This window comes from Oncorhynchus gorbuscha, linkage group LG06 (genome assembly GCF_021184085.1).
Source record: "Oncorhynchus gorbuscha isolate QuinsamMale2020 ecotype Even-year linkage group LG06, OgorEven_v1.0, whole genome shotgun sequence".
Classification (NCBI taxonomy): domain Eukaryota; kingdom Metazoa; phylum Chordata; class Actinopteri; order Salmoniformes; family Salmonidae; genus Oncorhynchus; species Oncorhynchus gorbuscha.
Genome location: NC_060178.1, coordinates 14,057,083 through 14,077,899, shown reverse-complemented (window position 1 = coordinate 14,077,899; position 20,817 = coordinate 14,057,083). Strand labels below are relative to the sequence as shown.

At 42.9% G+C, this 20,817-nt stretch overlaps 1 protein-coding gene across 6 annotated transcripts in view; it reads right to left on the bottom strand.

Annotated features, from left to right (window-relative positions):
• The window catches only part of LOC124037581 (GRAM domain-containing protein 4-like), a 49,828-nt gene that overhangs the window by 21,069 nt on the left and 7,942 nt on the right, over positions 1 to 20,817 (bottom strand). For 3 of the 6 annotated variants that reach the window (XM_046352423.1, XM_046352427.1, XM_046352425.1), the window contains exons 2-4: positions 17,874 to 17,951; positions 17,462 to 17,687; positions 12,787 to 12,907 (exon numbers count right to left, since the gene is read on the bottom strand). In XM_046352423.1, coding sequence (XP_046208379.1) covers positions 12,787 to 12,907; positions 17,462 to 17,687; positions 17,874 to 17,917 — 391 coding nt within the window. In that variant the 5' untranslated portion in view covers positions 17,918 to 17,951. The remainder of the gene's footprint in view (positions 1 to 12,786; positions 12,908 to 17,461; positions 17,688 to 17,873; positions 17,952 to 20,817) is intronic. The other 3 variants (XM_046352424.1, XM_046352428.1, XM_046352426.1) reach the window with 2 other exon arrangements.

Genomic DNA, 20,817 nt, shown 5'->3' with positions numbered 1-20,817 from the left:
AGCGGTGGTGAAAGCAATTAGAACGAGGTAGACTGGTAGGCAACAGGGTACCAACTATGTCAACTGTCTTGGTCCCTCAGTTAGTTGACTGAGGAGAACGCCACGGGCCGGAGGCTAAAACAAAAGCAGTCACTTCCAGACCAGCTTGTGGTCCTTCAGTTTCAGCATTACAAGACGTTAGATTGGACCTCTGCAGAACAGATTTGGTCAGGCAAGGCATCTCGAGTATGTGTGGCATGATTTAAAATGGCTTACTTCTCATGAGTCCGCTCCTTTAGCGGTCGGCATTAAAAAGGGAACATTCTCATGAACCCATTCCATAATGTGTCAACTGTGACGTATAGGCCAACTCTGGTACACTTTGCATCTCATGATTCAGTTGGTGAGAGGGGGACAGAGAAGAGGTGTAAAATAATGGAGGGAGACAGTGAAAAATAAGACCAAGGCCAAGAGAGGTACTAAGGAGGAGGGGGAGGAGAGGACAGGTGAGAGGAAAGAGTTAGTGCAGGAGAAAGAGAAATTAGAAAGAGCTAGAATTTGCAGCTACTGGATGGCCCCCAATCTGTTCACTGTACTGGGAGAAAGTTCATCTCGCAAGCTCAACAGCACAAGAAACTGATAAAGGACCTACTAGAGGGAATGATTGATACCGGTGGTAAAGTTGTAGGTTGAGCAACGCCGGAGCTTGAAAGTGACTGCATGCCTGTTATAACAGCTTAGTGTTGTTACCAGCTTACCACAAGGTTACCTGGGACAACAGTAGCCTGGTTAATAATTCAATACAGCTAAAGCCTGCTGCAACAAGGGTCACAGTCTTAATCCTCTAAGCTTGGGGGGGGGGGGGGGGGGGGGTTGTTTAAAGATGGTCATACCAAGGATTATTTAGCAAGTTGATTTTAATTTTTAAGACGACTTAAAGTAGAAAAAAATATACATATACACACATTTATTGGATGAAACATTGAATTTGGCATTAATGCTATTAGTCAATAGAAACCCACTGAATAACAGATTCAATACATGGAAGAGATAGTTCCCCCCCAAAAAAAAAGATTGTTCTGAAGTGTCGGTCCTATATCTGAGAGATATCAGAAAGTGTCGGTCCTATATCTGAGAGATATCAGAAAGTGTCGGTCCTATATCTGAGAGATATCAGAAAGTGTCGGTCCTATATCTGAGAGATATCAGAAAGTGTCGGTCCTATATCTGAGAGATATCAGAAAGTGTCGGTCCTATATCTGAGAGATATCAGAAAGTGTCGGTCCTATATCTGAGAGATATCAGAAAGTCCTATATCTGAGAGATATCAGAAAGTGGTCCTATATCTGAGAGATATCAGAAAGTGTCGGTCCTATATCTGAGAGATATCAGAAAGTGTCGGTCCTATATCTGAGAGATATCAGAAAGTGTCGGTCCTATATCTGAGAGATATCAGAAAGTGTCGGTCCTATATCTGAGAGATATCAGAAAGTGTCGGTCCTATATCTGAGAGATATCAGAAAGTGTCGGTCCTATATCTGAGAGATATCAGAAAGTGTCGGTATATCTATATCTGTCCTATAGAGATATCAGAAAGTGTCGGTCCTATATCTGAGAGATATCAGAAAGTGTCGGTCCTATATCTGAGAGATATCAGAAAGTCCTATATCTGAGAGATATCAGAAAGTGTCGGTCCTATATCTGAGAGATATCAGAAAGTGTCGGTCCTATATCTGAGAGATATCAGAAAGTGTCGGTCCTATATCTGAGAGATATCAGAAAGTGTCGGTCCTATATCTGAGAGATATCAGAAAGTGTCGGTCCTATATCTGAGAGATATCAGAAAGTGTCGGTCCTATATCTGAGAGATATCAGAAAGTGTCGGTCCTATATCTGAGAGATATCAGAAAGTGTCGGTCCTATATCTGAGAGATATCAGAAAGTGTCGGTCCTATATCTGAGAGATATCAGAAAGAAAGGTCTTGGCTGATTTCTTTTGATTTTCCCAAGATGTCAAGCAAAGAGGCAATTTGTTTGAAGGTGGGGCGGGAAGTACATCCACAGGTACACATCCAATTGACTCAAATGATGTCAATTTGCCTATCAGAATCTTTTGAAGCCTTGACATCATTTTCTGGAATTTTCCAAGCTGTTTGAAGGCACAGTCAACTTAGTGCATGTAAACTTCTGACCCACTGGAATTGTGATATAGAGTAATCTGTCTGTAAACCATTGTTGGAGAAATTACTTGTGTCATGCACAAAGTAGATGTCCTAACCGACTTGACAAAACTATAGTTTGTTAACAAGAAATTTGTGGAGTGGTTGAAAAAAACGAGTTTTAATGACTCCAACCTAAGTGTATGTAAACTTGCGACATCAACTGTAGATTACAAAAACTATTATTTTCACATGACTAGTGAAATTCACTCTACAGTGGATTATTCATTTCATTACCTTATGAAAACATGCTAATAAGAAATTACATTCACATTTTGCACACAGCTGGAAAATATAAATTTTCAGATATTTCCTGTACCTACCACACAACATCAAGCTAATTGGAAAATCTGCCACCATAGCAACACAACCTATGACACCCTCTGTGGAATGTTTGCAAGTTATAAATATTCAAGTGTTCCACTTGATGAATGAGGAACAAAATTGAGCATAGCCGCCCATCCACCTTAGCAGGATATTGACATCATGGCTAAGTTCTTCTGTCGTCATAGTTACACTGTTTTAGGATTTCCCCACAGCTTCACACAAAAGAGCAAAAAGCCCAGTTGTTCACATCAATTCCCAACCGTCTTGTAAGCGACAACTTCAGCCCAGAAACGAAGGAACTGATCAAGGCCTAGGTGATCGTTCTTCATTTAAACATCTGAATAGTAGGAGTCATCTGAAGGCAGAAAACAGGTTCTTACTCTTTAGCGCATCCACATCCTAATGTATCGTTTGTTTCCTGCTACATCAACTGTGACTGGGCCACCATGAGACTGGGGTAAACCACATCCTCTTCCTGGTATCACATCGCATGGAAGTATGTGAATGTACTGAACGTAACTGACATATTGAATCCATTTCAAATATGACCCGTCATCAAACCAAAAACACGGTTTCTAAAGAGAGAACGTTCTGGCCTACCTCTTGTTGAGTGAAACAATGTTCACACCCTTCTCTTGATAGTGACATGCTTTTCAAAAAAAGAAAGCTATATTAATTTCCTTTCAAAGAGGACTAAAGAACTATCAAGGACAAAAGTGCATTCCTGTAGAGAAAACCCATATGAACCTAAAACAAATATACTCAAACTATCCAATCAAAAGGTGGATGAAATAAATGCATGGCTAGTATAGATATTAGATATTCTCCTCAGATGTGAAACTGGAGTTTCACATCTAGTCATTCAACTGAGACTGCTCTCCTCTGTATCACGGAGGCGCTCCGCACTGCTAAAGCTAACTCTCTCTCCTCTGCGCTCATCCTTCTAGATCTATTGGCTGCCTTCGATACTGTGAACCATCAGATCCTCCTCTCCACCCTCTCCGAGTTGGGCATCTCCGGCGCGGCCCACGCTTGGATTGCGTCCTACCTGACAGGTCGCTCCTACCAGGTGGCGTGGCGAGAATCTGTCTCCTCACCACGCTCTCTCACCACTGGTGTCCCCCAGGGCTCTGTTCTAGGCCCTCTCCTATTCTCGCTATACACCAAGTCACTTGGCTCTGTCATAACCTCACATGGTCTCTCCTATCATTGCTATGCAGACGACACACAATTAATCTTCTCCTTTCCCCCTTCTGATGACCAGGTGGCGAATCGCATCTCTGCATGTCTGGCAGACATATCAGTGTGGATAACGGATCACCACCTCAAGCTGAACCTCGGCAAGACGGAGCTGCTCTTCCTCCCGGGGAAGGACTGCCCGTTCCATGATCTCGCCATCACGGTTGACAACTCCATTGTGTCCTCCTCCCAAAGCGCTAAGAACCTTGATGTGATCCTGGACAACACCCTGTCGTTCTCAACCAACATCAAGGCGGTGGCCCGTTCCTGTAGGTTCATGCTCTACAACATCCGCAGAGTACGACCCTGCCTCACACAGGAAGCGGCGCAGGTCCTAATCCAGGCACTTGTCATCTCCCGTCTGGATTACTGCAACTCGCTGTTGGCTGGGCTCCCTGCCTGTGCCATTAAACCCCTTCAACTCATCCAGAACGCCGCAGCCCGTCTGGTGTTCAACCTTCCCAAGTTCTCTCACGTCACCCCGCTCCTCCGTTCTCTCCACTGACTTCCAGTTGAAGCTCGCATCCGCTACAAGACCATGGTGCTTGCCTACGGAGCTGTGAGGGGAACGGCACCTCAGTACCTCCAGGCTCTGACTGTCCCACTGGATGTCATAAGGTGAATGCACCAATTTGTAAGTCGCTCTGGATAAGAGCGTCTGCTAAATGACTTAAATGTAAATGTAAAATGTAAACAAGGGCACTGCGTTCTTCCACCTCTGACCTGCTCGCCTCCCTACCACTGAGGAAGTACAGCTCCCGCTCAGCCCAGTCAAAATTGGTGGAACAAACTCCCTCACGACGCCAGGACAGCAGAGTCAATCACCACCTTCCGGAGACACCTGAAACCCCACCTCTTTAAGGAATACCTAGGATAGGATAAGTAATCCCCCCCTTTAAGATTTAGATGCACTATTGTAAAGTGACTGTTCCACTGGATGTCATAAGGTGAATGCACCAATTTGTAAGTCGCTCTGGATAAGAGCGTCTGCTAAATGACTTAAATGTAAATGTAAATATTCCTATTTCATTAAGGATCCACATTAGTTTCTGCCAAGGCAGCAGCTACTGTCCCTGGAGTCTAGCAACATTAAGGCAGTGTCCTCCACTCTAAAAGACAAGCTCTCCCTCTTAGCCTCCAATTCTCAACTTCTCCAATGGGTTTGGCCCCCATAAAGCCCTACTGTACAAGGCTTTTTCTGGTCAACCCCTTCAGTCATATAGAAACAGACTGCTTTTTCTGAATGAGTACCGCACGGCATGCTAACCTGCTAACCAGTAGCTGCTGGGGTTGCTGCAGAGCCAGGAGGGAGAATAGGAAGCCATGTATGCCCCGGATAACCTAGTTATGTAAGTCAAACATTTGCATAGAGGCCTTTATTTAACAATGTGCCAGAGAGCATCCTCTCATTATCACATGCATGGCTTCCCATGCCTGGCCAAGCCTCTGGATCGGGGGGACAGGGCACTCAGTTACCACAGTTCTGTGTATGTTTCTACAACAGCAAGTGTTTTAGTAGCCAAATAGGCCCATATCTAAGACATTTAATCTCACTTCAGATTTTTCTGAGCCAGCGGTTGGTTTTAAAGAGGTTGTACCCAGTTTCTAATATAACTGAAATGCATCTCCGACTTTCTGAATTCTGCTATCTCACAGTGCCTTGTTTTGGCTAGCTGCCAACACAAGACAATTTTTCTTAATGTCTCCAACACGCTGTTGAGGTCGCTCTCGTCTTTTATCATAGTATAGTAAATGTCCAACTGTCAGTTTCACTGGACACCTACTGGTATGTTAAGGGAGGTGCTGTATCTTTAACACTGGCCAACAGGGTAAACACGTTTTTTACTACTGTTACACAGGCTTGTTAGAGTTCGGTATCTAGCCTGTAATGCTCTACTAGGTAGAATTACAATAGTGTTCTATGTGAGATCTTCGCTTCATTCATAAAGCTTTGTATTCTAACATATTGGCGGTAGATGACAGGAGAAAAATCATACAACCATGACCAACTGTCCCAGGATCAGTGTCTGACAGATAGGCCTACAGTGGGTATAAACATGTGAGTCAACAGACCAATGCCTGCCAGGAAATGCAGCATCACTTCACACCCAAATACTTTCCCCTGAGAAACCTGAGCTGTCTGCCATGCTTCACAACAAGTAAACAGAAGGTGGGATAACATCTTCAGGCCAGCCTGGAGATTCCTTAGGTATCGCTATGCAACCTCACCCAGGCATTTCACAATGTTACACAGGAGGATGTGGGCTGATGTGACTCTCCCTTGTTCTGGCCTGGAGCCAGAGACTAGCAGAGGAACCTGGAAACAATCCTAACTGGTTCTGCCTCATGGCACCAAAGGACAGTTACTTGTTATCCACTCCACATCCCCTGATATCTCTGGGGGCAAGCTGTTATATAAAAACTGCAAAAGAACCTGGGATACTTTACTAGCAATGCTTACAAGAACATAATCCATAAATAACATCGGATACTGCTACTACCCCATTTAAAATAACGACAACATTCAACGCCATTGTTGAAGGTGTAGCCCTGATTACACTGGTCCCACCGTTAGCAGCTTTGGCAGAAAGTATTTTCAACCCCTGAAAAAGGGGGAAGTAGGGACTCTGTTCAGGCGTCTTTCTACACACGACCAAGCATGTCAACAGACGAGGTTGGCTTCGAAGACTATAAAAATGCATTGTGGTTTCTAGCCAGCATAGGTTAATAATTACCAAGAGCAAGGGAGTGGACATATATAGAACACTACTGAAGAAACCATTCGTACTACTGCTATCCTCCAGTTACTGTACCAGTGGACCAGAAAAAAGAGACACCCAATGGTCCTTCAATGCCTGGCTGCCTTTCTTCGGTGTGGAGTAGCTTAAGTAATATCCTCTATTAATAACCACTGTTTTTATTTATTGGCACAGTAAGAAGGTCCGGTTCTGACCTTTCATGTCCTCCCTCCCTGCAGAGCCCTCAGGACGAGTGAGCACGCGCGCCCACACACACTGTTGGTGTCCCTCAAAGTGGACGATCGCCTCCCTACATGATTACTTCTTGTGAAGTGCCAAATTTTATTTACAATTTTGTGAAGTGCAGAGGTCACTCTAGGATTTTCATATCAAGACGGCAAGGAAGAGGAAAAATAATAGAAAATACACATTTCTGTCTCTCTCTCTGGGAGGCTCTTCCTGTGGCAGGTTGTGTAAAATGACAGATTACGAGTGAAATCCAAGCTATTTAGGGGAAATGGTAAACATGATCAAAAACCTATTCAAATACAAACACTAAAGCAATGTGAATGTTATCCATCTCAAAAGGGTAGGCAACACTGTTGTATTTGCAGTTGTAGAGGGTGATGATATCACAAAATGGACTGTCTGTTAGACAAATGTATTGATCGCGGGGCAGATTGGCCTCAATTGATCAGCAATGCAGTGTGTGCTGTTCATGTGTGTAAACCTCACTGCGTTCGGGTATGTTTAACTTTTAAGATGCACTATGCAGAAATCACACCGCAATTTCCTGGTTGGCAAAATTCTAATAGTTGCTCAAATTCAGTCTGTGACAAAATAAGCAAGTAGACTAGAGAATCATTGTACCATCTAAACCACTGTTGTATACAGTACCTGACCAAAAGTGTGTGGACACCTGCTCGTCGCACATCTCATTCCAAAATCATGGGCATTAATATGGAGTTGGTCCGCCTTTGCTCCTATAACAGCCTCCATTCTTCTGGGAAGGCTTTCCACTAGATGCTGGAACATTGCTGCGGGGACTTGCTTCCATTCAGCCACTCAAGCATTAGTGAGGTCTGGCATTGATGTTGGGCAATTAGGCCTGGCTCGCAGTCGGCATTCCAATTCATCCCAAAGGTGTTCGATGGGGTTGAGGCCAGGGCTCTATGCAGGCCAGTCAAGTTCTTCAACACCGATCGCGACAAACAATTTCTGAATGGACCTCACTTTGTGCACGGGGGCATTGTCATGCTAAAAGGGCCTTCACCAAACTGTTGCCACAAAGTTGGAAGCACAGAATCGTCTAGAATGTTATTGTAAGCTGTAACGTTAAAGATTTTCATCCACTGGAACTAATGGGTCAAGCGCAAAACATGAAAAACAGCCCCAGTCCATTATTCCTCCTCCACCATACAAGTTGGCTCTATGCATTCGGGGAGGTAGCATTCTCCTGGCATCCGCCAAACCCAGATTCGTCCGTTGGATTGCCAGATGTTGAAGCATGATTTATCACTCCAGAGAATGCATTTCCACTGATCCAGAGTAAAATGGGAGCGAGCTTTACACCACTCCAGCCCTCGCTTGGCAATCGTAGGCTTGTGTGCGGCTTTTGCAACATGTCCCTGATTGAGTCTGTAATACCAACATGTTTCAAGCAGACTACCATAGTCCCTGTGGCCAAGAACACTAAGGTAACCTGCCTAAATGACTGTAGCACTCACGTCGGTAGCCATGAAGTGCTTTGAAAGGTTGGTAATGGCTCGCATCAACACCATTATCCCAGAAACCCAAGACCCACTCCAATTTGCATTCCGCCCCAACAGATCCACAGATCTCTATTGCACTCCACACTGCTCTTTCCCCCCTGGACAAAAGGAACACCTATGTGAGAATGATATTTGTTAACTACAGCTCAGTGTTCAACACCATAGACCTTCAGAGCTCATCACTAAGCTAAGGATCCTGGGACTAAACACCTCCCTCTGTAACTGGATCCTGACGGGCCGCCCATTGGTGGTGAGGGTAGGTAGCAACACATCTGCCACGCTGATCCTCAACACTGGAGCCCTTCAGGGGTGCATGCTCAGTCCCCTCCTGTACTCCCTGTTCACCCACGACTGCGTGGCCAGACACGCCTCCAATACCCTTATTAAGTTTGCAGACGACAACAGTGGTAGGCCTGATCACCAACAACGACAAGACAGCCTATAGGGAGGAGGCCAGAGACCTGGCCATGTGGTGCCAGAATAACTACCTATCCCTCAACATCACTAAGACTAAAGAGATGATTGTGGACTACAGGAAAAGGAGGACCGAGCACGCCTCCATTCCCATTGACAGGGCTGTAGTGGAACAAATTGAGAGCTTCAAGTTCCTTGGTGTCCACATCACCAACAAACTAGAATGGTCCAAACACACCAAGAGGGCACGACAAAGCCTATTCCCCCTCAGGAAACTAAAAAGATCCTCAAAAAAGTTCTACATCTGCAACAGAGAGCATCCTGACTGGTACGGCAACTGCTCGGCCTCCGACCGCAAGGCACTACAGAGGGTAGGGCGTACGGCCCAGTACATCACTGGGGCTAAGCTGCCTGCCATCCAGGACCTCTACCAGGCGGTGTCAGAGGAAGGCCCTAAAATTGGTCAAAGACCCCAGCCATAGACTCCCTACTACCGCATGGTAAGTGGTACAGGAGCGCCAAGTCTTGGACCTCCAAGACTCCTGAACAGGTAACCAAATGGCTACTCTGACTATTTGCATTGTGCCCCCCAAACTCCTCTTTTACGCTGCTGCTAACCTCTGTTTATCATACATGCATAGTCACTTTAACTCTTCATTCATGTACACACTAACTCAATTAGCCCGACCAACCGGTGTCCCCGCACAATGTGTATTGTGTACCGCCACCCACCAACCGCCAACCCCTCTTTTACGCTACTGCTACTCTCTGTTCATCATATATGCATACTCACTTTAACCATACCTACATGTACATACTACCTCAAATCAGCCCGACTAACCGGTGACTGTATATAGCCTCGCTACTCTTATTTCTCAGTCTTTCTTACTGTTGTTTTTATTTCTTTACTTATCTATTGTTCACCTAATACCTTTTTAAACTTAGACATTGCACTGTTGGTTAGAGCCTGTAAGTAAGCATTTCACTGTAAGGTCTACTACACCGGTTGTATTCTGCGCAGGTGACAAATAAACTTTGATTTGATACCTGTATTTGGGGAGTTTATGTTCAATCGGGTTCAAGTACGGGCTCTGGCTGGGCCACTCGCCAGAAGCCACTCCTGTGTTGTCTTGGCTGTGTGCTTAGGGTCGTTGTCCTGTTGAAAGGTGAACCTTCACCCCAGTCTGAGGTCCTGAGCAGGTTTTCATCAAGGATCTCGGTACTTTGCTCCATCCATCTTTCCCACGATCCTGAAAAGTCTCCCAGTCCCTGCCACTGAAAAGCATCCCCACAGCATGATGCTGTCACCACCATGATTCACCTTAGGGATGGTGCCAGGGTTTCCTCCAGATGTCACGCTTGGTATTCAGGCTAAAGAATTCAATCTTGGTTTCATCAGACCAGAGAATCTTGTTTCTCATGAGAGTCCTTCATATACCTTTTGGCAAACTCCAAGAGGACTGTCATGCCTTTTACTGAAGAGTGGCATCCGTCTGGCCACTCTACCATAAAGGCCTGATTGGTGGAGTGCTGCAGAGATGGTTGTCATTCTGGAAGGGTCTCCCACAGAGGAACTCTGGAGCTCTGTCACAGTGACCATCAGGTTCTTGGACACCTCCTCGGTGGACAACTCTAGGAAGAATCTTGGTGGTTCCCAACTTCTTCCATATAAGAATGATGGAGGGCAATGTGTTCTTGGGGACCTTCAATGCGGCAGCCGTTTTTTGTTACCCTTCCCCAGATCTGTGCCTCGACACAATCCTGTCTCGGAGCTCTATGGACAATTCCTTCGACCTCATGGCTTGTTTTTTTTCTCTGACATGCACTGTCAACTGTGGGACCTTATATAGACAGGTGTGTGCCTTTCCAAATCATGTCCAATTAATTTAAATTTACCGTGTATTCCAATCAAGTTGTAGAAACCTCAACGATGATCACTGGAAACAATTTAAATGATAATAGCAAAGCATCTGAATACCTATATAAATAAGACATTTCTGTTTTCTATTTTTAATACACTTGTAAACATTTCTAAAAACCTGTTTTCGCTTTGTCATTATGGGGTATTGTGTGAAGATTGATAAGGAAAAACATGTAAATCAATTTTAGTTTAAGGCTGCAATGTGACAAAATGTGGAAAAAGGGAAGGGGTCTGAATACTTTTCGAATGCATCTTCTCCATATAACCAAAAATATTGTATTTTTTAGCTGGTGTACAAAACCGAAAGTAAAAGACGCACTAAAAACTTAGCAGGAAGCATAGAAATAGCACATCACAGATCTACCACTTCTTAGACTTCCTTTCAATGAGTGTGTGTTTCACTATTTTCTGATCATCATAGGGCTAATCTCCTGCGCATGCCGACAGCCTAAGAACTACAAGAGCTACACCCTAAGAACTACAAGAGCTACACCCTAAGAACTACAAGAGCTACACCCTAAGAACTACAAGAGCTACACCCTGAGAACCCAAGTCTTATTTTCTTTCCATATCTGATCTTTTTTTCTGACTGTCCACACTCAGTTTTACATGTGACCCCTATCAGATGTGTGCATTCACATTGATGTAGCCTCTGAAGTATCACACATACTCAATTCTCATTTCCTGTCACTGTTCCTTTCAATTTTGTGTAGTTGTTGTTGTGGTAACGGCAGGTCATGTGCTAACAATCTGAGCGTCCAGACTGAGGTTACATATGGAGCATCAGAATTGTTTCTACTAAATGTGTATGTGATCAATAAAATGTTATTTGAATGAATGCAAGCATGACTAAGTAGCTTTGGATAAAAAGAGTCTTCAAAATGGCATATATTATTCTTAAATGACCAATTCAAAGCAGAAAAGGACAAAGCTGATAATTTACTCAATTTACTCAATCACTGACCACCTCCCTGAAGGCTCATGGCAAAGCAGGGCCAGGGCTCAAAACAAGGCAGACAAACAGCAACCCCTTTACAAATCTACAAACTGCTCATCTCACAGTCATTGGATAATCAACTTCAGTACCAACTTTGGAAATTTGATTATTAGAAAAAGACTCACTATATACACGTGTTTCAGTAGAGCAGCTACAGTACATTTGGCGATTGCACTCTTTCCATTAGTACCCTTTGGTGCTAGACAGAGGACAATGGGCTCTGCAATGAGAACCAGCCACCAGCCCATACTGCTGACATACAGCCTGCATCCCAGATGGAGGAGGGCTGAGGTGAAATGAAGGCCACACACCACTTCTGTACTTCCATCTCCTCAATGTGTTGAATAATATCATGGTATTTTGGGGATATCCGGATATTCGTAATAGATGCAACATCAAATAGTTGTAAAGAAGCTAGATAGCCAATACCCCATTCATATGAAACAGCCTACCTGGTGGTTGATCATTGTAGCCTAATCCTTCTCATTTAGCCAATGTAATTCTGTCATTTTGATTCCATTTTGCATCGATTAGAAATCTCCCACTTAACTTGCTACACATGGAGCCTCTGTAGCGCCACTTGGATTGAGCTACGTCTGAAAAGTGTATGTCTATTTAAAATGGGGCGCACTAAAAAACTCTATTTTATAAAGATGACAAATTTAATGGTGTATCCTTGTAGGCTACGTAGCAATGTCACAGATAACTTTAGACAAAGCATTTTCATTGTTAAAATAGGCCTATATTTTCTTTCTCTCTAAAAAATGAACACTATCAAGTAATCAAATACTGACATCCTTCCGGATATTTGAATAACTGTGCCCATTCTTATATAGGACTATAGTCACTCACAGATAGTACTGTAGCTAGGTCAGTGATCATACTAAGCTAAAGTTAATCTAATATAAGAGCCAGATATAAGAGGGCTATATGAGCAAATGCAATTCTGCAGCTAGGAAAGCCCTGAAAGCGAGTCCAATTACATTTACACACACATCCTAATGGGTTCACCAACTAACAGACAACTTGACATGAAAGACATATATCCAAAGCTGCTGTGTGCATTGCTATATCAACAAACATGTGAAGAGATGTTCCCTTTTTGCAAATCAAAAACTTACTGCTAGAGGTTTTACTAACTTCTCCTTAAACCTAGACTGAAAAAATGTGAAATACTCACGTAGGAAATGCTTTTCCAGTAAGGCAATTTCCAGGTGGCCTTTCACCTCATTGAGTCCATCGGTCTCAGTCCTCTGATAGTGCTGGATGGCTGCGGCCATAGCAAGTGTCCCCGGACCAGCCTGGATGTGGGCACACACACACACACACGAACATGCAGTGAGGAGAGAAGAATAACCTCCCTGCCAATGTGAGCTACTGTAGACTCTGGTTCAAAACACCTGCATACAGCACCTCAAAACTCTCTCACACACATAAATAAATGCAGGCACGCCGACTGCAGAAGACTCCATTTCACCTTGCAGTTTCTCCCTGCACCATCCAGCCTAGCTCAAACTGCAGTGTAATTGTGTATGCAGACTATCATCTGAATCATGACCCAACACACAGAGAGAGAGAGAGAGAGAGAGAGAGAGAGAGAGAGAGAGAGAGAGAGAGAGCGAAACAAAGAATATTGTGAAAGTACACAAGGATAGCCACAGAGTTACATTGAGATAGTGTTGGTACTGTGCTACTCAAAGAGGGGAGGAAAACATCTAGATGACTTTATTTCAGATCCTCTCAGCAGGGGGAAAAGAATAAGAATAAGCAAAGACAGCTTGTGTCAGAAGGTAGGAAATCAGTGCACTTTAGTAACGATGAGTGGGAGAGGATGATACCCCAAGCCCAGCTCTGATTGAAAGGTCTCCTCTCAGATGAATAAAGCTAGTACGTTTCGACAAGGGATATTATAATTCGCTACTGTACTACAACGTACTGTGTCATTTATTAATGAATAAGACTCGTCAAAGCCAGGTCTCAGTCTTCCACTATTACACTGAAACAAGTTAGAAACAATGACTGACACGAGAAGAATATTGACAGACATTGTGAAACATGTCAGACACACATCCCTTACGGACCTTTAAAATGACAACCAGAACAAAACATTCCATTCATACTTCAACATGAACGTCTGTGCACCGATAAGGCGGTGTGTAGGTAGAAACTGCTACATGATGTTAATCAATGATTGCATACGGCACATATTTTCCAAACTCTATTTTAGCTTAGAATATGCCATATCTAGGCCAGTTTTAAGGCTACTTTAAGAGTGCAATTACGATGGGAAAGTAGTGCTCGTCTGCTCTGTAAAATGTAGTAATAGGAGTACATTAACACCATCCCTCGCACCATTACCCAGAGAAGCAGTGACCCAATTCACTAAGTCTGCTGATTGAGAAATGGGCCCTATTAATGTACATTCGTTTATTCCATCTGTGTAAATTAAACCTTACTGTTAATTATATGTACCCCATAAAAGTGCAACAAAGTACAACAAAACGAGTTAAACAGTGACATTACAGGCCAAATATGCCTACCTGTTGGTTGATCATTGTCGCCTAATCCTTCTCATTTAGCCAATGTAATTCTGTCATTTTGATTCCATTTTGCATTGATTAGAAATCTCCCACTTAACTTGCTACACATGGAGCCTCTGTAGCGCCACTTGGATTGAGCTACGTCTGAAAAGTGTGTAGACTACCGGTATGTCTATTTATTATTTTTTTATTATTATTATTATTATTATTTTTTAAATGGGGCGCACTCAAAAACTCTATTTTATAAAAATGTCAAATGTAATGGTCTACCCTTGTAGGCTATGTAGCAATGTCACAGATAACTTTAGACAAAGCCTTTTTGTTAAAATAGGCCTGCTGTGGAGGTAAATACAGTGGCTTGCAAAGGTATTCATCCCCTTGACATTTTTACTATTTTGTTGCATTACAACCTGTCATTTAAATTGATTTTTATTTGGATATCATGTAATGGACATACACAAAATTGTCCAAATTGTTTCCAAAAATTCAAAAACGGAAAAGTGGTGCGTGCATATGTATTCACCAGCTTTGCTATGAAGTCCCTGAATAAGATCTGGTGTAGGGTTGCAAAGGGTTGGACATTTTTTGGTAAATTTCTGGAATTTTTCTGGAAATTTTCCGTGGGAAGTTAAGCCCATGTGGGTTTTAGTTTGCTTGAGCCTGCTAACCGAGGAGTGTTAAACTCACCCGTTTCCATACATGTTTCATTTTAAAACATTTATCTTACAAAGGAGTTGTTTAATCTAACTGCTTAACTTTTATCTGTACATGGAATTTGATTTGTTTTCGTATCTTTACAGGAAAATGCCACGGGCACCATCTGATGTGTGGAGACATTTCACTGCAGCTGAAGTAGAAGGAAAAGCTGTGTACATTTGCAAATACTGTGCCAAATCATATGTGAGGAATGCAACAACGATGCAGAATCATCTGGCCAAGTGCATAAAGTTCCCTCAGCGCTCACAACAAGCAACCTCTGACAAAAGTCCCTCTACTTCTATTTGAGGTGAAAATGATGAATCAGACACCTTCTCGATAGCAAAAGCTGATGTTCCTCCTGGTATCAGAAGTTTTTTTTTCTTGCTCAAGCTGTGTATGCAAATGGTTCACCTCTGATACTCACAGGCAATGTGTATTGGAAGACATTTCTGAATGTTCTTCGCCCAGCATACACCCCTCCAACCAGACATGCTTTATCTACTCATTTCCTGGATGCAGAGTTCAACAGAGTTCAAATGAAGGTCAAGCAAATCATAGAGAAAGCAGAATGTATTGTAATAATATCTGATGGGTGGTTGAATGTTCGTGGACAAGGAATAATTAACTACATCATCTCCACCCCTCAACCAGTGTTCTACAAGAGCACAGACACAAGGGACAACAGACACACCGGTCTCTACATCACAGATGAGCTGAAGGCAGGCATCAATGACCTTGGATCACAGAAGGTATTTGCATTGGCGACAGACAATGCTGCAAACATGAAGGCTGCTTTGTCTAAAGTGGTGGAGTCCTAGCCTCACATCACACCTATTGGCTGTGCTGCTCATGCATTGAATCTGCTCGTTAAGGACATCATGGCACTGAAAACAATGCATACACTCTACAAGAGAGCCAAGGAAATGGTTTGGCATTTGAAGGGTCATCAAGTTATAGCAGCAATCTACCTCACCAAGCAAAGTGAGAAGAATAAGAGCACCACATGGAAGCTGCCCAGCAACACCTGTTAGGGTGGTCTTGTCATCATGTTTGACAGTCTCCTGGAGGGGAAGGAGTCTCTCCAAGCACAGTATGCGGATATGGATAGACCAATCAAGATTATCCTCTTGGATTATGTATTTTGGGAGAGAGTGGTAAGCAGCATGAAACCCCTGAAACCTATAGCAGTAGCCATTGCACAGATTGAGGGAGACAATGCCATCCTGTCTGATGTTCAGACTCTGCTTGCAGATGTAAGAGAAGAAATCCGTACTGCCCTGCTCACTTCCCTGATTCTCCAAGCAGAGGAAACTGCAGTTCTGAAATATAAAAAAAAACATGAAGACTTCTGCCTGAAGCCAATACATGCTGCAGCATACATGTTGGACCCCAAGTATGCTGGCAAGAGCACCCTGTCTGGTGCAGAGATCAACAAGGCCTATGGTGTCATCACTAACATGTCTCACCACCTTGGCCTGGATAAGGACAAGGTTCTTGGCAGTCTGACGAAGTACACTTCCAAGCAAGGGCTTTGGGATGGAGATGCAATATGGCAGTCATGCCAACATCTCATCAGCCACCTGCTGGAAGGGACCGTGGATCTGAGGATTTTTCCCGTTGCCTCGATCATCCTCCAAATCCCACCAACATCAGCCACCTCAGAGAGCAACTGGTCCATGTTTGGGAACACACACACCAAAGCACGCATCAGGCTGACCAATACAAGGGTTGAAAAATTGGCGGCCATCTAGGTGGATTTGAGACTTTTTGAGCCTGACAACGAGCCATCTACAACAAGGTTGGAAAGTGACAGTGAAGAGTCAGAGTCTGACATTCAAGAGGTGGACATTGTGGTCCAGGGAGAAGACATGGAAGCTTGAGAGGAAGACAACCACAGCTTTAGTTTCTAGACTATCGTTTTACAGATGTCTGTTGAAAACGCTTTTGGGAGATGCGATGGATTGTTGGGGATCATTCGATATTTCCTTTCTTTTGTTGTTCAGTGAAATCATCATGTGAAGAGTCAACCCATTTTATTAAAGTTCAATTTGTAAGTAAATAGTGTGTGATGATGTGATCAAATGACTCATAACTTTGATCTGTTTGAAATCGTAGTTTGAAGTGAAAGATATTTCTCCATCTTCAAACATCAAGAAGTTATCAACCTCGCTCAAAAAAATAAGAACATGAAAGCACAAGAATATGCAGACAAATGAAATAAGATAATTGAAAAATACTTGTTCTTCTCATGCACTAAGCGAAGTTGAGTTGGCCGGTAGTACGCTGCGGCTAGGCCCTGATCTGCTCTAGTCTGACTAAGGCCTGCAGTGACGCAGACAGCAATTGGACAGCTTTCTCTCAATCCTTGAGTGGACTAATTCAACAGAAAGGGGTTTGCATAAATGTCAAAAGGAAGACATTATGGGCGAAATTCCCCCGAAACTGGCAGCGGCACCTCGAGATGGCGAGTGGGTGGACTTCATGAAGTGATCTGGAAGAAACTAGATTAGGAATGCAAAACAAAGACGTATTTTGTTTGAGAGAGAATTAGGGGAAGTGAAGAGTCTGAAGAGATACAATTTCTGTGGTTATATTATAATACCAATATTCACTTACAGGAGCACTCACAGGGTCTTGCAGTTCTTCAGTGTCTTTAATTTTAAGCAAGGGCTTAGGCTTCATCAGGATCTCTTCGCTACATTCAGTGTCAGATGTGTTGGGCGATTCACCCAGATCCAGGAACACATCTGGCCGTTGGCCCCGAAACCGGATTTTGTCCAATCTCTTTAGCATGTTCAACACAGTCGTCTTGGTCTTTATCTTAACGTGGCATATGGCATCCCTGCAGGGACAAAAAGGAAGACAGACAAGTGATTACAATCAAATATTTTACCGGCAACTCATGGACCAGGGCACGTATCCATGAGATAAAAGGGTTAAATTGTCTTCAATAAAAATATCTGAAAATTCTGTATGAGCTATTTGAAATGCCAACTCAAAGATTCCTGTGCAACAATATAGTACTTACATGTGCACATCACAGGATGGTATGAATTGCATCCACATAGTCATTCAATTCAGCATGACATAATTTCTCTGCAATCTCCTACGGGAGAAATAAAACCCTCTACTCATATCAGTAATGAGAATTATTGGAGAATGAACAACTCCCATATCACTTATCCCTATGATAAGACAATGGAAACATTGAATACTTCAGCCTTACAAGGAAATTAAGATACAATAAACATTCAGGATTATGATAGACAAATGTCTATATTCTACCTTCTTAACTTTGACCCCTTGTAATCTAGAATCCACTATTCTAAAAAGTATTCTTTCTCCTAAACTTAACTGGATGGTTATACATGTTGCACCAGTATACCTATAGTATAAAACATGTCCTGTGTTGCCTGCTCTGGAAATAAAATGAATACAAATATAAAATGAAACATGCAACAATGTCAAAGATTTAACAGAGTTACAGATCATAAGGAAATCAGTCAATTGAAATAAATTCATTAGGCCCTAATTTATGGATGTTACATGACTGGGAATACAGATATGCATCTGTTGGTCACAGATACCTTTAAAAAAAGTAAGAGGCCTGGATCAGAAAACCAGCCAGTATCTGGTGTTACCACCAATTGCCTCACGCAGCACGACATCTCCTTCATATAGAGTTGATCAAGCTGTTGATTGTGGCCCTTGGAATGTTGTCCCACTCCTCTTCAATGGCTGTGCAAACTTTCTGGATATTGGCGGAAACTAAAACACGCTGAAGTACACATCAATCAAGAGCATCCAATACATGCTTAATGGGTGACATGGTGAGAATGCCGGTCATGGAAGAACTGGGACAATTTCAGCTTCCAGGAATTGTGCATAGATCCTTGTGACATGGGGCCGTGCATTATTATGCTGAAACATGTCATGGCGGCAGATGAATAGCAAGACAATGGGCCTCAGCATCTCGTCACATTTTCTCTGTGCATTCAAATTGCCATCGATAAAATGCAATTGTGTTTGCTGTCCATAGCTTATGCCTGCCATACCATAACCCCACCGTCACCATGGGACAATCTGTTCACAACATTCACACCAGCAAACCGCTCGCCCACAAGACACCATACACATAGTCTGCGGTTGAGGCCAGTTGGCCGTACTGCCAAGTTCTCTAAAACGACATTGGAGGTGGCTTATGGTAGAGAAATGACCATTACATTCTCTGGCAACACCTCTGGTGGGCATTCCTGCAGTCAGCATGCCAATTGCACGCTCTACTAAAATTTGAGACATGTGTGGCATTGTGTTGTGTGACAAAACTGTACATTTTAGAGTGGCCTTTTATTGTCCCCACCTGTGCACCTGTGTAATGACCATGCTGTTAAACCAGCTTCTTGATATACCACACCTGTCAGGTGGATGGATTATCTTGGCAAAGGAGAAATGCTCACTAACAGGGAAGTAAACTCATTTGTATACAGAATGAGAGAAATATACTTTTTGTCCGTATGGAAAATCTCTGGGATCTTATATTTCAGTTCATGAAAAACTTTACATGTTTCCTTAATAATTTTGTCCAGTGTATAAAGCGCCAGGGTAGTCCGTCTCATTCTAGATCCAGCTCACGGACGACAGGCCTCATGTCGTAATGAATGATACTATCAGAGGTTTATAGTGGCAGCCTGTCCATTAGCCCACAGGAGTGGGGTGCTGGGGAGGGATCATCAATCAACAGACACAATCAGTGGGTTGGACAAGATCGGCCTGTGCAAGTCACGCACCTATTTCCTCCGGTTAACCATTAATAACCATATAACCATTCATCTTTTTGAGTTAAGGGGTTTGACATAAGCTGATCCCTACAGATTGTAACAAAATCATAAGCAGAAAGGTGTTCATCTGTGTAAAGTAAATGGAGCAATGAGAAAGAAAACCTAAATCTTTTACGCCAGGGATCATCGACTAGATTCAGCAGTGAGACAATTATTTCTTCAGTGGATGGTCAGAACATCATACCAAATATATTTTAGACTGCAAATTGACCGCAAGAAGCCTAATATTTGACTAAAACAATCATTTCAAATGATGCTTACATTTGTATACAATAACATATCTCTCCATTATACAAATAAAATAACCCCGCCAGTCATGGCAAGTTGCTCGGTAGGAAAGGGCCTCATGGCTTGGCTTATATAGACAGGTGTGTGACTTTCCAAATCATGTCCAATCAATTGAGTTTACCACAGGTGGACCTCCAATCAAGTTGTAGAAATGTCACAAGGATGAGCAATGCAAACAAGATGCAGCCGAGCTCAATTTCAAGTCTCATACCAAAGGGTCTGAATACGCATGTAAATAAGGTGTTTTTTTACTTGTAATACATTTGCAAAAATTGTTGCACAAAAATTTAAGTCAGTTATTCATAATGTTTGTCAAAGTATGATATATTTGGGCTTGAAAGGACATCCAAACTGCCCACTTTGTGTAAGTCAAATCAAATCCACCTTTATTGGTCACATACACAGAGGCTCAGATGTTATCACAGTTGCAGAGAAATGTTTGTTTCTAGCTCCAACAGTGCAGCAATAAATAAAAACAATGCACACAATCCATAAAAATAAATTATATAGGATGAGCCATGACTAGAATACAGTATATTCATATAAAGTGGGTGGAAAAGTATGTAAATATTATTAAAGTGACCAGTGTTTAATGAATATGTACATACGGCAGCAGTCTCTGAAGGTGCAGGGTAGAGTACCGGATGGGAGTTGGCTAGAACAGGGACTAAGGTTCAGGGCAGGATACTGGGCGGTGGCCAGCTAGTGTTGACTGTTTAACAGTCTGATGGCCTTGAAATTAAAGCTGTTTCACAGTCTCTCTATCCCAGCTTTATGCACCTGTATTGTACTGCCTTCTAGATGGTAGCTGGGTGAACAGGCCGTGGATCAGGTGGCTGATGTCCT